This window comes from Porites lutea, chromosome 2 (genome assembly GCF_958299795.1).
Source record: "Porites lutea chromosome 2, jaPorLute2.1, whole genome shotgun sequence".
In the NCBI taxonomy this organism is placed as follows: Eukaryota; Metazoa; Cnidaria; class Anthozoa; order Scleractinia; family Poritidae; genus Porites; species Porites lutea.
In genome coordinates this window covers 38,423,655-38,441,506 of record NC_133202.1, presented here as the reverse complement: position 1 = coordinate 38,441,506, position 17,852 = coordinate 38,423,655, and the positions used below count along the sequence as shown (strand labels likewise).

The following is a 17,852-nucleotide window of genomic DNA, read 5'->3' as shown; positions in this document are numbered from 1 at the left end:
CTCTTTTCTAGAGATCCAACCGTTTACAACTAGCAGGATCTTCGTCCACGGTTTTTGGCAGGGTTTTTACAGTCTGCTACACAGCCGTTTTTAGTGTCGTCACGCAACGTTCACAGCGGTCCGAGCGCGAGAAAAGCGCTATCGTGGAGGCCAGGTGGGTGGTATGGGTGGATGTAGGGTATCTAAGGTGGTGGTTGAGCATTTGTTAAATTCAATTTTGACGGACCACCTTACAAAAAAGAAAAACCAGATCCTAACAAAGGATCTAATCAGCTATAAGTGGACATTTATAGAACAAAAGAAGCAAGGATGATTTTACAGTCTGGAATTATGTTCTTCTACCAATATTTCGGAAGGCATGGCCTTCCTTCTTCAGGGTCTTACATAGTAAGTTTAAGCTAAGACGTTACAATTTAAAATGAAGAATAGCGTCCAGTATGATCGATACTATAACAAAATAATGAAACTTTAAATATGAAAAAAGTGAATGTGAAAAAACCTTTGAATTTGTGACATGAAAGAAATTTGAAACGTAAAAATAGTAACTGAATAATAATAATAATAATAATAATAATAATAATAATAATAATAATAATAATAATAATAATAATAATAATAATAATAATAATAATAATAATAATAATAATAATAAAAGGCTTTATTTAAAGAGGGTAAAACACGTAACGGTAGTCCTAAGGCACTGATGACTCTGTGGCCCCTAGCATTAATCAATGATTAAAAACGGAAGAAATAGGGAATGCATTACATTTCCTGTGTCTAATTGATACCTAACGGTTTAAGAGTCTTGCCTCTCTCGATGAGATATGCTTCTCTAGCTATTCGTACACTGTCTCTAGCGGGTAGCTGGCTTGCATTCACCGCTCTGGCCCTGTTCTGTTTTCAATTTTTTTTCGCTAGATAAAAGCACGAAAATTGTAATATTTTACTTTTACGCCTCTCTACTACTATCCTATCTTAGGGCTAGCATGCGAGCAAACTCTCCATTTTGGCGAGTCGCGAGAAGTCACGCGAGAGCAGCACGCGAACGGAGACGTTAGTGCGAGTGCGCCCCTCGCGGCTCGCTCGTTTGCCATTTCACACCCGAGCTGATCGATGGGATATATGATCATGTGATAGCGATCGCGTTCAATGATTGGTTACTTTGACGTTGCTTGTATTTACACGCAAATTTAAGCGAAACAACTTCGATGAATATATATGAGTGGAGGAGGTTTAGTCGAATACTGTGGGTTTTCTCGCGGTAATTTAGAAACAAGTGATATGGGAACAGCTGGTACCGTTTATTAGAAGCAACAAGAGAAGGTACACTGAAGTGAAGAAAACTGGGAGTGAAGGTTTTTTTTTTCGTTAGCGTGAGTCAGGCGAACCTCGGATTGAACAGGTAGCTGCTAAATCTGTGATAAGGTTGAGTTTTTTTTTAGGAAATGTTCATTGCTATTCATTATTGACTTTCCTAACGCTGTAGCCATTAAGGAGCTTTTTCAACAAGGTATATTATGAACGAATATTGTGCCTTAGATCATAACAATTTGTCTGAGTAATTTACTATTCGTTATTTTCTAAGTCACGCCGATTGAGGCACTGTTGCCATAAACAGTCAAGATTGTAAGAAGGAAATCATGTCTCGCATGCTGAATACCTTGCTGGTTTTGTTTGCCATGGAATTGCCGAAGGCGTTGTGTTGTTTACCAACACAGAAAGCGAGCTTCTTGTTTTCAATTTACCGAATTACCATTATTTTTTTAGGCTGATCACAAAACATCAGCTTTCATCACAACAATCCCGGCTGTTCGTTCAAGGATCATGCCAGTTTCAAATAGTTCTGGAGAAACATGCAATGGGTTCGTATCATAAGCATCCACCTGGATTTAACGCATATGAAAAGTCCTGTCCATCATGAAAACTGGCACCTTAGTTGATTATTAAGTATGAAGAATTTTTCGCGAAGTGGCTTTCAACGTTCATGATTGCAGTTGTTTGGTCGATTTCTTTTCCGTTTATTTTACGAGGACAAAGTGAAACTCTATATGTAAGGTTGATAGGCCGGATCTATGAGTCAGAGAGACAGTGGTGTTAATCGACAACACAGTTTGGAAACTGGTCTTACTCAGGCAATTCGTCCAATGCTAATATGCGCCTCGGAATCAAGTGTTTCCGTGAAAAACCAGCAGGTATGATCAATAGCTTAACGTAAGCTTGTGATAAGTTTTTTTAACCTCTGCTCACAAACTTAGCTTATGCTTACATTACTGTAGTAAAATAAATTATTATACCGTAGTTGCTGCAGTTAGACCTGATCCCTAGTACCTAGCCATAATCTACCTAGTTTAACAGTAATTCTTTCATGGTTAATTATTAAATAAGCCGATTCTTTTCACACAATAACAAGAAAATTCTGTTGAAATATTACATCCTCAAATGATAAGCATGTCCAATTGTTTTGTTTAGTGTTCTCTTCTAAAATGCTTTTGTACTTTAAGACCAGTTATTTATATAGGCCGATCTGTGGGTGAATTTTTCTATTAGAGTTTAAGACCCAAGAAAAATGAGTTGAACACAAAAGATAATGTCTCTGTCCACAATATAATACAGGAAGTGACTAAAAGGTCTCAAATATGGCGAAGAAACACCGGTATGCTTGTGAATAAACCAAATTTTTATATGAAATTGTCCGTCTTTGAGTGGTGTTCAGCTGATAAATACTGAAGACTTAAGAGAAAGATGGAGTGTATGTTATCAGTACATTCTGTGATCAATATGGTATACTCTGTATTATGTACAAGATGCTGTCATTTGAGGAATCTGTCTGAATGACACATCTCTGAGGATGTCTGTGGAGGGGCAATATTCATTCAGTTGTGATCTCTTGCATGTATTACCTTCCGAGCAGAGGCTTCTTTTTGGCATGCTTTTAGCAGTTATGAAGTTGTGCACATGGCTTGTTAGTCCCATACTCTGTGTGTCTGCACCATCTTTCGAGACATAAACAAACACACTACGCAACTGACAAGTCTTTCGACTGACTTTGTAAATACTAAATACTAAAATACTTAATACTAAAAGCCATGTCAACAAGAAACCTTTGCTTCCAGGGTAGCATTTATTGGTGCATTAAAAAGTGCTGATAGAGGGTATTTTCAAGCAAACACTAATACAACACATGTTTGAATCCCAGACCTGTTAAAATGTAAAATTCTTTTCAAATTATGGCATTTTAGTTGGTGTAAATGGTTGAGAGACCAAAAAAATGCGAGTGTTCTGAATCACCCCAAACTTTGACTTTGACAAAAATTTAAGTGAAATTGAAGTTGCTCTTTGGGGGCACGCAAAGGCTGAGACTTTCAACTTTTTTCCTGGGGACATTTGTCTTGGTACTGTAAATAGGAATTAAAAATCCATGATTCATCGAGAACAAACTGTAGCTAAAGAATGACTGCCATAAAAGTATAGAACTGACATAAAGCCATTCATGAACTTCCAGATTTAGTTTTGGCAACATGTAATGTAAATCTAGTGTCAGAATTTGTGGGTGAAATCCTTTGATGCGGCCGTTCAAATGACAGCTCTTTAGCGGTACATTTGTATGGCACAGTACTACTATTCTGCTTTTCAATATTTTACAACAAAGAATGGCGTCTCACTTGAATTTTGATATTTGGCACTCTTGAGAGTTAAAGGTCAAGTACTTTAACTTTCAAAAGAAATTTATTGATGGCTGATTATTGATCCACATCTTCTGTGAATAGACATAACAGGGTCGTTCAATAATTCATAACTCTGATCTTGTTTATTTTAGCTACTTGTAAACCCTTGCAATCAAAGTTTCCTTTCAGACTGTGATGTCAGAAAATATATTGCCATCATCTAAATTACCCCTTATTAATTTACAAAGTTACCCTGTAGGTGTTATTTATAGTTAACAAAATGTCACCTGCTTGGCTGAATAATTGATTGTTATGGACTAATAATCTTGGTGTAGTATGCACACACTTGATATAAGGTTATTTGAAATGATTTGTTTTCTTAAGGGTTCGGATCAGCTCTCTGTACCCCAGACTACAGAATCAAGAATGGCAAAAATGAAAAAGAAAATTAGCTCTCCTCTTTTGAAGAGAAGAAACCTGAGTGATGGTGAGATATTCCTATTCCATATTTAGCTACAGCGTAATTCATAATATTATTATGTAAAGAGCAGATTTTAACGCTGGGAAGAATTTAAGCAATTTGTAGCTACATCTGTTGTGAATGATTGCTTTTGGTATCACTCTCCAAAACTCTGCTCGTGACTTAAATGAATGAACAGGCCAATGCCATTGCTGGGAAAGGTCATTCACTGTAGATCAAGAATTAAAGGTGCTTTGTAATGCGGGTATAGCTATGTTAATTAATTCATACTGTATGCACATACATATCATTATGTTTGAACTTTAAATGAACTGAGAAGGAATTAGGTTTTCGTAATTTATTATTATTTATTATTATTATTTATTATTAATTTTATGAGGTCTTTTTTGACACAGTGCTGTGTGGATCCCTGTATAAGGCACTTCATATGTGTTGGCTATTTTCCTGTTATAGAGGTCTATATAATTATGTTTTATAGTATTGGCTACAGAGTAATGTGATTTATAACTCCTTGGCTTTTCTACTTGACAGTACTCCGAGGTCAACTTTTTTCAAAGTTTCCTATTGTCAACCTAAAATCATAAAAATAGTGGTCTCTAGGAATAAAAATTAAATGTTGATTGCTGGAAAGAAAAGTAACTTTACATGAGAGGTTTGAAATAATAAAAAAAATGGCTGCCCAACTGTATCACAATTGAATCTCGAGGTACATGTGACATCTCAAACCCCAACAATCCTGCAATCTTGGACAAAACTGTTGAAAAAATTGTATACTTGGACAGCATTTTTCTAAAAATCGTAGCTGTACCGGTTCTTCCCTCTCCCCCTTCCCCTGAAAGCAATGTTGTTGTGTATTCAAATGAAAGCCTGATCCCTGGGCGTTTTTGGGACGCAACATTGAATCGGGGGAAGGGGTTTTCTTCCCGCAAAGGCGTCATTTTGGAAATAGTTTTGTTCCGTAGGAAAGTGGACATGATGGGGAAAACTTTCTCAAGTAGTTTTGTCCAGGATTGTGGGTTAACCAACTGCCTCGCTTAAGTGGAAGGTGGGTGCCTGGGATACCCAGAGGCTTCCACTGTGGCCAGCCAGCACCTATATAGAAAACTGCCCCCATGGCTGGCAAATCCCCGCAACCCAGCCATGAGCCCCCATTCCAGGCACCTGTCACACTGATGAAACAGTGGAAGGAAGAAAAATGGGATGGGTGGGGGGGAAGATGCTAAATGAACCGCTCCACAGACCACTGCGCAAACGCTCAACAAAGAACTCGCAGATCCTAGCCATGTACAAAGCTCCACAAACCATGTGAGCCTGCACTTATGGGATTGACCGCTGGATGCCCGCTACGCTCGTGGGCGGCTTGACCGCTTAACTTGTGGACCACTAAACTTGTGGACCGCTTAACTGCTAAGCTTGTGAACCACTTGACCGATACGCTTGTGAACCGCTTGACCGCTAAGCTTATGAACCGCTTGACCGCTAAGCTTGTGGACTGCTTGACCGCTAAGCTCGTGGTGGTTAACTTAGTTAAATTACAATTAACCAAATTAGAAAAGGCGACCAGTAGAGATCTTAAGATCCGAGGACGGCGACGGCGGAAAAAACTTTGCTGAAAAAGTGAATTCGCGTTCTTTCAATCTCCATCGTGATTACTCCAAGTCACTAACTTTGTCAAATGTAGGCGAACCCTCCTAAAGTTGAATTCCTAAGAACCATATCCAAGTTCAGAAAGAGATAGGAAATTTCGACGTCGCTTGTGTACTTCCTCTGTATATCGTGAAATTAGGCATTTTCATGTGGCAGTCGTGCAGTGACGGCAAAGAAATGTACAAAAAGCGTGATGCACGTGCAAAATTGTTGTTTTGCTAATTAAACCTATTGCTTTTGTGGTGTTCCCGTTGCCGTCGCTGTCGTTGGATCTCAAGGTCCCTAATAAGCAAAACAGACGGTAAATGATTATTTTACCCAAAATTAACTGTTGGTGAACACTACATTATAGAATGATAAAACACTATGCTTTGGCTTATTATCACCAAACACAGGTCACCAAATTAGCAAGTTCAATGCAATATTTTGGTTGTGGAAATTATTTTCTACTCACCTTGGTAACCAAAACAGTTGAACTTTAATTTGATCGCTGCTTGAGTACAGTCTTCTCTCTAGTCCTCTCTAGCTTGCTGCTTGTTATATCTGTTAATAGTCACCAAGTTAAAGACAGAAATGTTATGATAGGTAATCATTTTTTTTACTGTGGTGCTTTTCTTAACCCACCATTACAAATGGGTACAAAGTACACCATACACGGCACCTGCACTTCACAGGGTTACTTGCATGTATCATCGTTAGAAGTTGAAAGGGTGTGTTGAAAAAGGCCCTAAGCTACATGTTATGTACAAAGGGAAAATTTACAAATTTTACTGAAGCAAAAGGTAGCTAACAAGAAAGCAAATTACATAAAAGATGATCATCTCTCATTCACAGCTTAATGACACACTGAATTTTTTCTATACTAAATTTGAATTTATGCTGTTACTTGTTATTGTTGAAGGTGTGGCGGTGGTTGGTAACAAGACATTTGGAGTTTCTATTGATGACTTACTAAGAAGGTCTGATGGATGCGAAGTGCCGCCAGTTGTCACAACCATTGTAGAATTCCTTGAAAAGCATGGTTAGTAAAACACCATTTTCTAATTAACTTCTAGAGCTGTGAATTAGAGTAAGGGGAAGTAGGAGAAAATAACAATAAATCTGAGATTCCAAATATTTTATATTAAATATTATTGATCCTGGCATTGTGTGTAATTGAATTTATCCATTGCATACTAGTAAAACTTGGCAGATATTGTACATGTTTATAATTCTAGACAGAAGCAGTTAGAGATACAGTGAGACCTGTGATAACTGGGTCCCCTTTTAAGTCGGCACCTAATATTATGCAAACAGGAACACCAGTGAAACAAACTGTATTTAAAAGAGATTTGTGAGGGACCTAGAGGTGTCTGCTTAAAGCTGTAGGTTGCATTGTAACCTCAAAATATTTACATCAGCACCTCTGCCCAGGAAGGGTGCTGAACGAAGCTTAATTAGTTCTATTTGGATGTATACTATTTCTGTAACAATTACACACGTAAATGTACATAAAGATGTTAAAAGTTTCAAGAAATAAGATTCAGTGTATTTATTTGCATATATTTTTAGAAAGATGCTACCCCCCCCCCCCACCCCCACCCCTGTTATTTCTCTTGCACCGAGTCTGTTTATGAATATCCTTCATTAAGAGCAACTTTCTCTGGGTGGCCAAACAATGAAAAAACATGCCCTAGCTGCTGCACCCGTACTAGGTAAACAATAATTGACTTGACTGACTACTTCAATGGTATCTGATCATAGCTGAATCTTGCAGTGAATGACAATTGTTTGCTTTTTTTAGGTTTGAGCCATGAAGGAATATTTCGCATAAGCGGTAACTACAAAGTGGTTGAATCTCTTAAGGCAACATTTGATAAGGGTAAAGTTATTTAATGATCTTAAAGTTTAATGTCAACCATTTGAATTTTGATCAATCAGGGCTGTCACCAAGATTTCTCCTTTCATCTGTGGTAAGTAGGCAGGAAATTGATCAGCTTGGAAGCTCTTTTATTTCTACTTTCATTTTGTTTCCTGTGAAAGTAGCCGGGGATCATGCACATGGTAGCTGGTGGAAATCCCTGGTCCCCAGCCCTTACTGACAGCCCTGATCAAGAAAATTTACTGTAACTGCAATTTTGAAGATGTTATTTATGTACTACAACTACAAATGCTGGGCTAAAATAACTTTAAATATAAAGGAATTGATGTTGATGTTGATGTTAAGATAAATGATTTATTGCCCTTTTGTTCAAATGTTTCCTCCATTGATTTTCTTCAATACCTGTTGAGTGCCAAAATGACTTTGTTCATGTTGGTTCTTCCAGGTCTCTTTACAGCAGAGAGGGCCCCGGGGCTCCCTAAGTGAAACTGTTGAAAAGTTATTGGTTGTCAAGTTTAGCTTAAAATGTGGTTTAGATATTTTTATTGAATCATTTCTTCAGAAACAAAACTGTAGTCATGATAATTTGAGGGTGACAGACAGCAAATTTATTGTTGTTACTGGAAATATCTGGATGTTGCAATTGTTCATCAATAGGATGCAAACAATGACTTGGTGTGCAATTCCACCATAATTATTGTTTTGGCTCTGTTGATGCTGAGCTCAGTTTATCAAGAAATGCTACATAGTGATTTCAGAAGGCAATTTTTTGCTCCTGTTTACTGAGTTTTTGTTGTAATTAAGAGAATATGCTGGACAGAAAGATGTGTCACAGTGGTTCTGAAACTGTTTTATAAATGCTTTAAATCTAGATGGTGAAGCTGACTTGGAACAAGTTGGGGATGTCATGGCTGTAGCTGGTCTACTTAAACTTTTCTTGGTAAGCCTGTAAACAACAACTTTTGTTTGGTTACATACAAAAATATACAATTTAAAAAGGTGATAAACTTTTTCAAGGTAATAAACTTTTTTGGAATGTGCAGGTGAAAAAGGAACAGAATTAATTCTAAGCAGTCAATCCTAAACATGTAAAATATGGCCACCCATGGCACGAATGTCACTAAGATTTCAAGTTGCCGGGCATATGCAATTAGTAGGTGGGGGCCGGAACTGAACAGCCAGGGAGCTTGGGAGTTGGTTTCATTTTCCTTTTGTTATCTATGAAAGTAGACAGGGGTCATGCTCATAGTAGCTGTGGGAAATTCCCAGCCTGTGGCCCTTAGTGACAGCCCTGCATGGGAAGTGGCCAATAGACAACTAAAGGTGGCAGTCTGGTTGTTTTTTTGTTCATTAATGAGCTCAGGGGCACTTTGTTGTGGCGGGCAATGATATCGTAATTGTCTACTAAAATTGTTCCCTTCATACATGTATTTTAATTTTCAACAACCACCAAATCCAATATTTTCCAATAAATTGTTCATAATTTGAAAAATCTTCCCCAATTTCTATTCATTTGAAACGTTAGAAAAATCAACCCAAAACTCCCAAACATGTACAGTCGAACCTCTCGGTACGGACACCTCTCTAATATGGACACCTCTATTATGGACAGTTTCCAATGTTCCGACAGCATTCTCATATATTTTCTTTAAAAGAAAAACCTCTATAATACGGACCCTCTCTAATACGGACAATGGACACTAAATCTTTCCCCCAGAGAGTAAATTCATATAAACTTAACCTCTTTATTACGGACACTGTGGTGATCTGGTGAATCCCAAATCCCGATCAGGTGAATCTGCACAGGGTGAATCCCTTATAGTCTGGCTGATGAGCTATGCAAGGTGATATAAAGCCCAGTCGCTCTACACCAAACAACAATTTGTGAAAGGTGTACAGAGGAACATAACCGACATTTTGAAGGCTTCAATAACCACAGATAGCATAGAGATCTTTTCTATTACCTTTAGCACTCTAGTTACTGTTTACTGGACTTACAAAATAGTAAAAAAATGCTTTCAGAAAGGTGTGAAAGGTGTACAGAGGAACATAACCGACATTTTGAAGGCTTCAATAACCACAGATAGCATAGAGATCTTTTCTATTACCTTTAGCACTCTAGTTACTGTTTACTGGACTTACAAAATAGTAAAAGATGCTTTCAGAATTGTGCTTTACATTACCACTTTTTACATGCAGCATTGCACTGCAGCTTGTTTTGTTTAAAACAGTAATTTGTCTGTAGCTGAGAAGTACAATGTTGTATACTATGGAAAGACGTTGTCTTTGTACTGTGAGTTAATAACTTTAAATGCAGTTTAAAGATGGGTGTGAGCCTGGTTTTAGCTACGGAACACTTAAAACTGTAAGTGGAGTAATAAAAGTGATGTCATCATAGTGACCTCTTTCATATGGACACCTCTCTAATACAGACACTTTGCTCTGTCCCTTTGGTGTCCATATTAGAGAGGTTCTACTGTATTGAACGAATGACTCTGATCCTTTTTAGCCATTTTTGGATTGAATTAAAAATCTTGCCTAGATTTAGATGGAAAAAAATGTAAACAAGTGAAAAACAAGCCTTTTCACCAACCCCAACCCCCCCCCCCCCCCCCCCGCCCTTCCCACCCTCACTTTAATATAGTTTTGACGAGCTTAAGAGTAGGCTTAAGAAAGAAGATAGTTATAGCGGTAGAAGGAAGGATTTGTACAGTGGGTTGGTGCATGGCCTTCTGTGCAGGAGGTTCCAAGTTCCATGTCAAAAGGTTTTCATCTCTTCCTAAAAGAAAGAAATTACAGGTATAGCAGAGGCCAAGGTCATGGAATTATCTCAGTATTGGGACCTATAGGTGAAATGAGAAAAGAGTTCAGTCCCCCAAAGGATTTTTTTAGGACACTAACATGATGGCTGCCCTTTCATTATTTGTAAACCAATTATATGCATGGCTGCTATGACATCATGTTGGAAAGATCTATAGAGGTCAAGTTTGCTGTAACCAAGGGATTGATTTATTTCCTGGACTTTGGCAAGTAGCTATTTTATTTAGGGTTAATGCTCAATCATTGTTTAATACAGATGAAGACTATCCTTTTTAATGTATATTTTTGGGTCCACAGAGAGAATTGCCAGATCCTCTGATCCCTCAAAATCTGACTGCAGAATTTATTAAAATTCATCAAGGTAGGTGTACTTAATGTATTTTTTAATGATAGTGTAGAATAATGATGATTGATATAACATGTACTAGTTTGACCACTACAGTATGTCTATCAGATTAGCTGTAGCTGTAGCTGGACATTAGACAAATAAAAGGTTGCTGAACTGTGACATTTTATGTCTTTTTTTCTCAATCTATAAGAATTATCTGAAAATCAATTGGTGAGTTTATTTTGTGGATTACTGCTTGATTATTAGTGTAGACTTCCCCATAGTCATTCAGAAGGTAATTCAACTACTACATTTGTAGTATTTGTGAAGTTTTAATTTTGACTTAAAATTCATAACCTTGATGTGATACTAGCCTGAGAAAACAGGCAACATTTTTATGACACCACCAATGGTTTCCTGTGAAATGACGTCTGACAAACGTTGGCACAGAAATTTCATACTGATGATGTGTCACTACCCAGATCTGGGTAGTGCTTCTGATTGTTTGAAGCAGTACCCAGATCTGGGTAGTGACACATCATCAGTAGGGAATTTCTGCGCTCACTTCTCAGACGTCATTTCACAGGGAAACCGTTGGTGGCGTTGTGAAATGTTGTCTGTTTTTTCAGGCTAATTTGTGATACAAGTTATTGACTTTTTCCTGCTGAGAGTCTTACATGTAAATATGCTTTTTTTGCAGCCCAAAAAGGTGACAGTGGTTCTGTATCAGAGATAAAGTCCCTGCTTGAGAAGCTTCCATCATCTAATTATCAGTTACTAAAATACCTGTGCAAGTTCCTTGTGAAGGTGTCTAGGAATGAAGGTACAATGTACAATTAATATTCTTTTAAGCCTCTTAAAATTTCAAGCATGTAGGGATGATCCATACATTGTGCATACAGGTGTGTCATTTGCTTCCTTGACTTTCATACCAATTTGCAACATGTGAATCCTAAAAATTCCAGAGGCAAAGCTAGAAATTCCAGAGTTACATGTATGTTTAAATCAGCCCTAACCTGTCTCCCAAACTGTTTTCACATAGAGAGTTACATGTAGCAATAATCAATACCAATAATCATAAGGTTTTCCTTTTTCTGTTGTATGTTACTTGTACATGTAGTTTTATGTAAATGGCTACACCAGTTAATTGCAGGTGGCAGTGACCAAATTGAAAGCCCAAGCTCCTTTGGTCACTGTGCACATTTTACCTTCCATGGTTTACATAATTTGTTGAGTTTAGGTACTTGCTATTTCTTTCTTTTGTAATGTATTGTAATCTACTGGTATGTAGTAACCTCTTGTAACAGAGAAACGCGACTGGATAACAATAGGAAAGGGTTATGGAAGGAAGCTCTCCACATGACAGTCCTTCTGATATGAAGATGACTGTTACGTTTCTGATTTTATTCTGGCTTCACATACATTGTAGGTGAACTGATTGTTTTAGGAATGTAGACCAACAGTTGCACAAGGCCGTCCTCTGCCGTCACATGTAGAATTCTATCAGCTAATTATACAGTGCAGTTTTTTGAAACCACCATCCATTGAGAATTGTCAGTGGGATTACTGTGCATTAACTCATGTGAAGAGCAACAGTGCTGATTTGTTTAATTCTTTTTTTGTTAGAAAATAACAAAATGAGCTCCATGGCATTGTCCATAATATTTGGACCCAATTTCTTCAGGTAAACTCATTATACTTATGCTTTCCAAGGTTGTCTACTCAAGAGATCTTCAATTGTAGCCCTGAGCATGCATGATGATAGTGAATAATAAAAAATATGCTAAACATTGAAACCCATTAATTCAATGCAATCACCCAAGGCTATGAGAATCTTGCTTCAAACAGGGTGGCTGAAAGGCAGGGTTCTTTTGTAAGATTGGACTGGATGCCACTGTTTAAGAGCAATGATTTCCCCACAATTTTTCTTGGAGAACAACCTTGTTGATGGAATCATTGGACCATCATGTCACATGTAACGTAGAATGGAAAAAAACATACACAAGTCTTTTTTTCCTGCCATGTAAACTGTCTCTGTAATAGGGTGACTTTTCACTGTGATGATTGTTGTGTTGGCCATATTGGTGTACTAAAATGATGAATTGGTGGCTGTAACAATTGATGTTCCAAGAAACTAATATAGCAACAGACCACTTCTAAAGCATGAAAATCCACTATGAGATGGTCTGTGACATGAATGACTTGACAGTAATGGTGGAACAATTATCAGAAATTCTTTAAATGTGGTTTTGATAGAAGATGTTAAATATTGAAAACTGAATAAATATACACTGTATTATTGTTTTGCAGGTGTAAAGATGGAATAGAAGGTCTAAGAGAACAAGGCCATACAAATGCAATCGTTTGCAAGTTTATACAAGAATTTGACACTTTATTTGAGGTTTGCTGCTAATGTTATTTCTTGTTCATTGTCTTGTTATTATCTTACATTGTACCATTATTCTGAAAAGCCTTCTTCCCCTCTCCCCCCCTGTAGGGTCCTAAACTATGGAAGCGATGGCAACAGCAACATTTCATAAAAGCAATTGGTTAAATAAGCAAAACGATAAGCTCTGCACTTATATCATGCTTTTTCTGTCAATTCGACACACATTGCTGTCCCTGCTCAACTACAATGTGAAATGAACAAATTTTTAGTTCTTTTCAGGATGTGAATTCATGCACACTGATTAGTTATTATGCTTCACAATGAAATATTATTTTTGTATTTTTAGGTGTCTCCTTATGCTACTACTGAGATATTCAGGGTTCAAGAGGCCAAGTAAGTGGGTCTCTTTTTTTTTTCACTTATCAGCACAGGTACAGGGTATAATTTTGGGCATGAATATCCTTGCAACAAGTCTTCATGGATTTCTTTTCTCAAGTATTGCAGGGGATAATCACTCTATGAGGTTAATAAATGAACAGTGTTCGAGTTTCAGAAAAAAATTTTGTGGCCAGGTGGCCCCCAAGTTTTCAATTTTGGTCACCAGATAAGTATTCTAGTCCCCAAAAATTTTATTCAAGAATTAATGGAATACAATAAACGTAACATCTTTTACTTAGCCTTAACAGCAAAAGAATGCTTTATTCTTTCTTTCGAACTTGCTTTTGAATGGTTTCCGCCCGAGGCTCGATTACCAACCGCTGTTCGGAAAAATGAGCCTGCACTCAAGTGTAAATCACCTCAAACAGGTATTCAAGGTTCAGGCAATGGAATACACATTAAGATAAACAAACTTTAGGAATCACAAAAAAAACTTGTTTGGGTTATTAAAGAACAAAATCTGCAAACATTTGTTTGCGTCCCATATATTTGCATTGATGTTCAGAAATGAACATCGGTTAAAGCTGATCGATTTCGTTGCCTAGCATGTGATTGAAAGTCTCCAGAAAGAGGAAACATTGCTAATGTTTTCGAGCAAAGAAGTTGATTTGGTGAGAAGTCTGTTCGACAAAGAGCATAACTTCAACGGTACTTCATTAGAAGTCATTAAAATACGGCGGAGCTTTTGTTTGGGGCATCACGCTCAACACAAATTTGCATAAAGCTGTTTACAAGAAGCTCCAGAAATAAGTGCCATTCATTCTCAATTAGCTTAAATTTTCATCAGACTAATCTGCTATCGAGTCCGCAGTCGAGATGCATGTTTGACATAAAAAAAATTGTTTTTAATTGATGCGCTAAAAGTCATTCCCAGAGAAACGGGACAACCTGTTGAGAATTGCAATCGATTTGCCCGAGCGCCGATAAGACTTCCGTGGAATTCATCACTAGTGATCTTCACAATCCTCTTTCAAGTAAAGGGCAAACATTAGATGTACCAACTGTTAGATCATAAGAACAATCTGTAAGAGTGTTCGAAGAAATCATTAGAAAGTTTAGACAAATTGTTAGAGGGTTTGGACAAACCGTTAGAGCGTTCGAAAAACTGTTAGCTATCCGTTTGTTTTGTAAAGGAGAACAGATCATCATTTGTATACGTTGTTTCAAAGATGAAACTCACATATCTTGGGGGCCAGGTTGGCGACTAGGCATGAATGTTAATTAATTTTTATTTTAGCCTTGGCCTTTAATTATCAGTCACCCTGAAAACCTTTAAAATATAATGCTTATGTAAATATTTTACTACATGGTGTACAAAGTGTAATTATCATCATAACTTTTTGCTACCCTAGGTCAAATGATTCTGTACTACAGTTTGCAAGAAAATATCATAAGGTGAATACCTGTGAAGAAAGAACATATTTATAAAACAAAAGAAAATATGTGTGGACACTTGAATTATAAGTTGCTGCAATAATCTCCAGCTGAGTTGCCAAAATGATGCAATCAAATAAAGGACAAGTACCTGTTTTTGATTAGAATTAAGCTTTTGAACAGTTTCCTTTTCCATGGAACTACCAGCTGTGTGGATGTCATATTTCAAGCATGAGATGCAGTGTTTCATCACCAGATGAAACACCGAGAAGAGAGTTGAAAATACGACGCACAGCGGAGTATTTTTGACGAACTTCGAGGTGTTTCATCTAGTGATGAAACACTGTGTTGAATGCTTGATATTACTTCTCAAACAAAATGATTTTAGAAGGAAAAATTAAGGATGCAAAATGAGCAGTTTTTCATCTGATTTCTATCAACTCACTAAACATTAATTTTTATAAAATTTTCTTTATGAGTTGTTAACAAGTTTGAGAAGTACATGTAATGCATGAATACACTGGTATCTTCTTGTACCTCACCCTCCCCCTCTCAAGCACCTACATAATTTATTGTGAAGGAGAAGATACAGTGTGATTTGGAGTTTAAAATATTTGCAAATTGTTCTTTTTTTTTTGCATTATTTTACTGACAATTTTTATTGTTATCCCTCAGGTGGGGAATGATAAACCAGAAAGTTCAGCCAGTGATGAAGAATCCTCTCATTTAACTGGTGACAAAGACAGAACTGACCATAAAGATGATGGTCCTACTTATGCAACAGTCAAGAAACCAAAAAAATCTTTACATCTTTCAACAAAGTGAGTAAGAAGTTTTTGTGGTTACCATTTTGGTATAATAAATTATGACTGCAGAATGTAAAATTGATGACAGTCCATGTACTTTTCAGACACTTTTTAAAACTAGTAATTAAGCCTTAAAAGTCATTAATTACCAGTAGCTTATTACAAGTATTGGCTCTCTTAGGCCAGTTTCAAATGTCGTGCTATTGCTGGGCCAAACTCAATTGATCGAATTAAATTTATTCTGATGTATTTATAATTTATGAATTGAGTTTGGTACGGCAGTAGCACGATGTTTGAAACCAAGTCGTCCTACTGCCGTGCTACACAGCAGTGGCTCAACTTGGTTTCAAACATCGGGCTACTGCCGTACCAAACTCAATTCATAAATTATAAATACATCAGAATAAATTTAAAAGTTTGCTAAACTGTTTCTTTATTTTTGTGTTTTGTTTTTGGCAACAGCCGCTCTATTCGACTGAATTAAATTTGACGTCTGAAAGCAAGTCGTGCTAGTGTCATGCTTCAGTCGATCCAGCTTAGCACGGCAGTAGCACGACACTTGAAACAGGCCTTAGAAAATTGATAGCTGTCAATAATAGTTTGTCCAGCTTAACTAAAGAAAGGCTAGAGTCCAATTAGTTTGATTTGTTTGTTGACAACTTTTAAGCAGTAGTTTGTCCAGTGATGTCTGATTAGAGCTGTATTTTAATTGGTTCATAGTGACATTGCTGTGACTGAGGTAAACATTATGCCAGTGTATTATAACATAATGATACCATTATTTATATCACAGTCGACTTTTTATATTTGAGAGTTTGTACATTTCAACAACCTCTCTTTTTTTAGGGTGAGGGTGATGGTGGTGGTAGGGTCTCCTCCTTTGTCTGTTTTGTTTGACATTGTTTAACAAAATAAGAGGAAACTCATTGTCTGCCTTCTTGAAGTTGAATTTCATTGCACCTGTTGTAGTGATTTGCACCAGGTCAGAAGTATTTACCAATTCCATTTCTGATTCTGATTATTGGGAAATATTCATCATTTACATGTATACGGGAATAGTTAAGGCTTTGTAAGAGGAATCTTTTACCCATATTAGAGTCAATTATTTTCTACTCTGTTATTGAAGGCACATTATTTTTTAAGTTTCCAGGCAAGGAAAACAGCATTTCCATAGTTTTAAACCCTCTCCTACACAGTCTTGTTACTGACATTCGTGAGCCAAAAGCATAATTCAAAGTATTTTTTTCTATACCCTCTCTTTTTTCTATAAGAATATATTTTATAAGAATATTGAGGTTGAAATTTGCAAAATTTTAAGAATATTTTAAGAACAAACCCGAGGCTGAGATTTCGAAGAGGATGATTATTTGGAGTGATGAAAATCTAAAAAATATGTTTTTAACTTAACCGTTACAATTATTATTGCTTCCTCCCACCGCAAAAGTAGCCAACAAAATAAAGAAACCTGCATTGGTTATAGCCAAGTGTTCAGTGCAAATGACAGTTCGGTGAACAGGACATGAAATACATATCTTAGTGTACAGCTAAAGAGAAAAAGTGAACAAACCGCAAAAAGGATATGATAAATTCTTTCTTTTTCCAAAAAAAGAGTGCAACAGTTAAAGGTTACCAAGAATGTATTATTTATCAATAATTTTGATGAGCAATCCTATGGCTGTTGGCTTTCAAAAAATATTCAGGATTACACTCTGTAAGCTTGCTATTAGGTGCTTTGTAGAAACAGTGCTATATGAGTTATTACATCATGTAAATTATCATTAATAATATGTTAACCCTCTAAGTCTTTCACCTCTCTATTTGGAAGGTAGAAAGGTCACACATCTGTATTAGTACATTGTACACGTGTCTCCGGAGTAAGAACTGAGAAAATTGTTTTCATTGCTTTTTACCTCAGTCATCATGAATTTCCTTCTCACAAATACTATCGTATGATATTTGCATTTGTCAAGGTGATATTGGGACTTGCCTCAGTAAAGCATGAACAAGTAGCTACAATGTATATGACTATTCCTAATTGACACT

The 17,852-nt window shown here is 36.8% G+C and overlaps 1 protein-coding gene across 3 annotated transcripts in view; it reads left to right on the top strand.

Annotated features, from left to right (window-relative positions):
* Positions 1-1,190: 1,190 nt before the first annotated feature.
* The window catches only part of LOC140928561 (protein FAM13A-like), a 30,663-nt gene continuing 14,001 nt past the window's right edge, over positions 1,191-17,852 (top strand). For 2 of the 3 annotated variants that reach the window (XM_073378323.1, XM_073378321.1), the window contains exons 1-13: positions 1,191-1,402; positions 1,768-2,192; positions 4,050-4,152; positions 6,695-6,814; positions 7,577-7,654; positions 8,527-8,594; positions 10,772-10,835; positions 11,503-11,625; positions 12,429-12,486; positions 13,113-13,203; positions 13,538-13,584; positions 14,982-15,024; positions 15,679-15,824. In XM_073378323.1, the coding sequence (XP_073234424.1) occupies positions 2,073-2,192; positions 4,050-4,152; positions 6,695-6,814; positions 7,577-7,654; positions 8,527-8,594; positions 10,772-10,835; positions 11,503-11,625; positions 12,429-12,486; positions 13,113-13,203; positions 13,538-13,584; positions 14,982-15,024; positions 15,679-15,824 (1,061 nt within the window). In that variant the 5' untranslated portion in view covers positions 1,191-1,402; positions 1,768-2,072. The remainder of the gene's footprint in view (positions 1,403-1,767; positions 2,193-4,049; positions 4,153-6,694; positions 6,815-7,576; positions 7,655-8,526; positions 8,595-10,771; positions 10,836-11,502; positions 11,626-12,428; positions 12,487-13,112; positions 13,204-13,537; positions 13,585-14,981; positions 15,025-15,678; positions 15,825-17,852) is intronic. The other variant, XM_073378324.1, reaches the window with a different exon arrangement.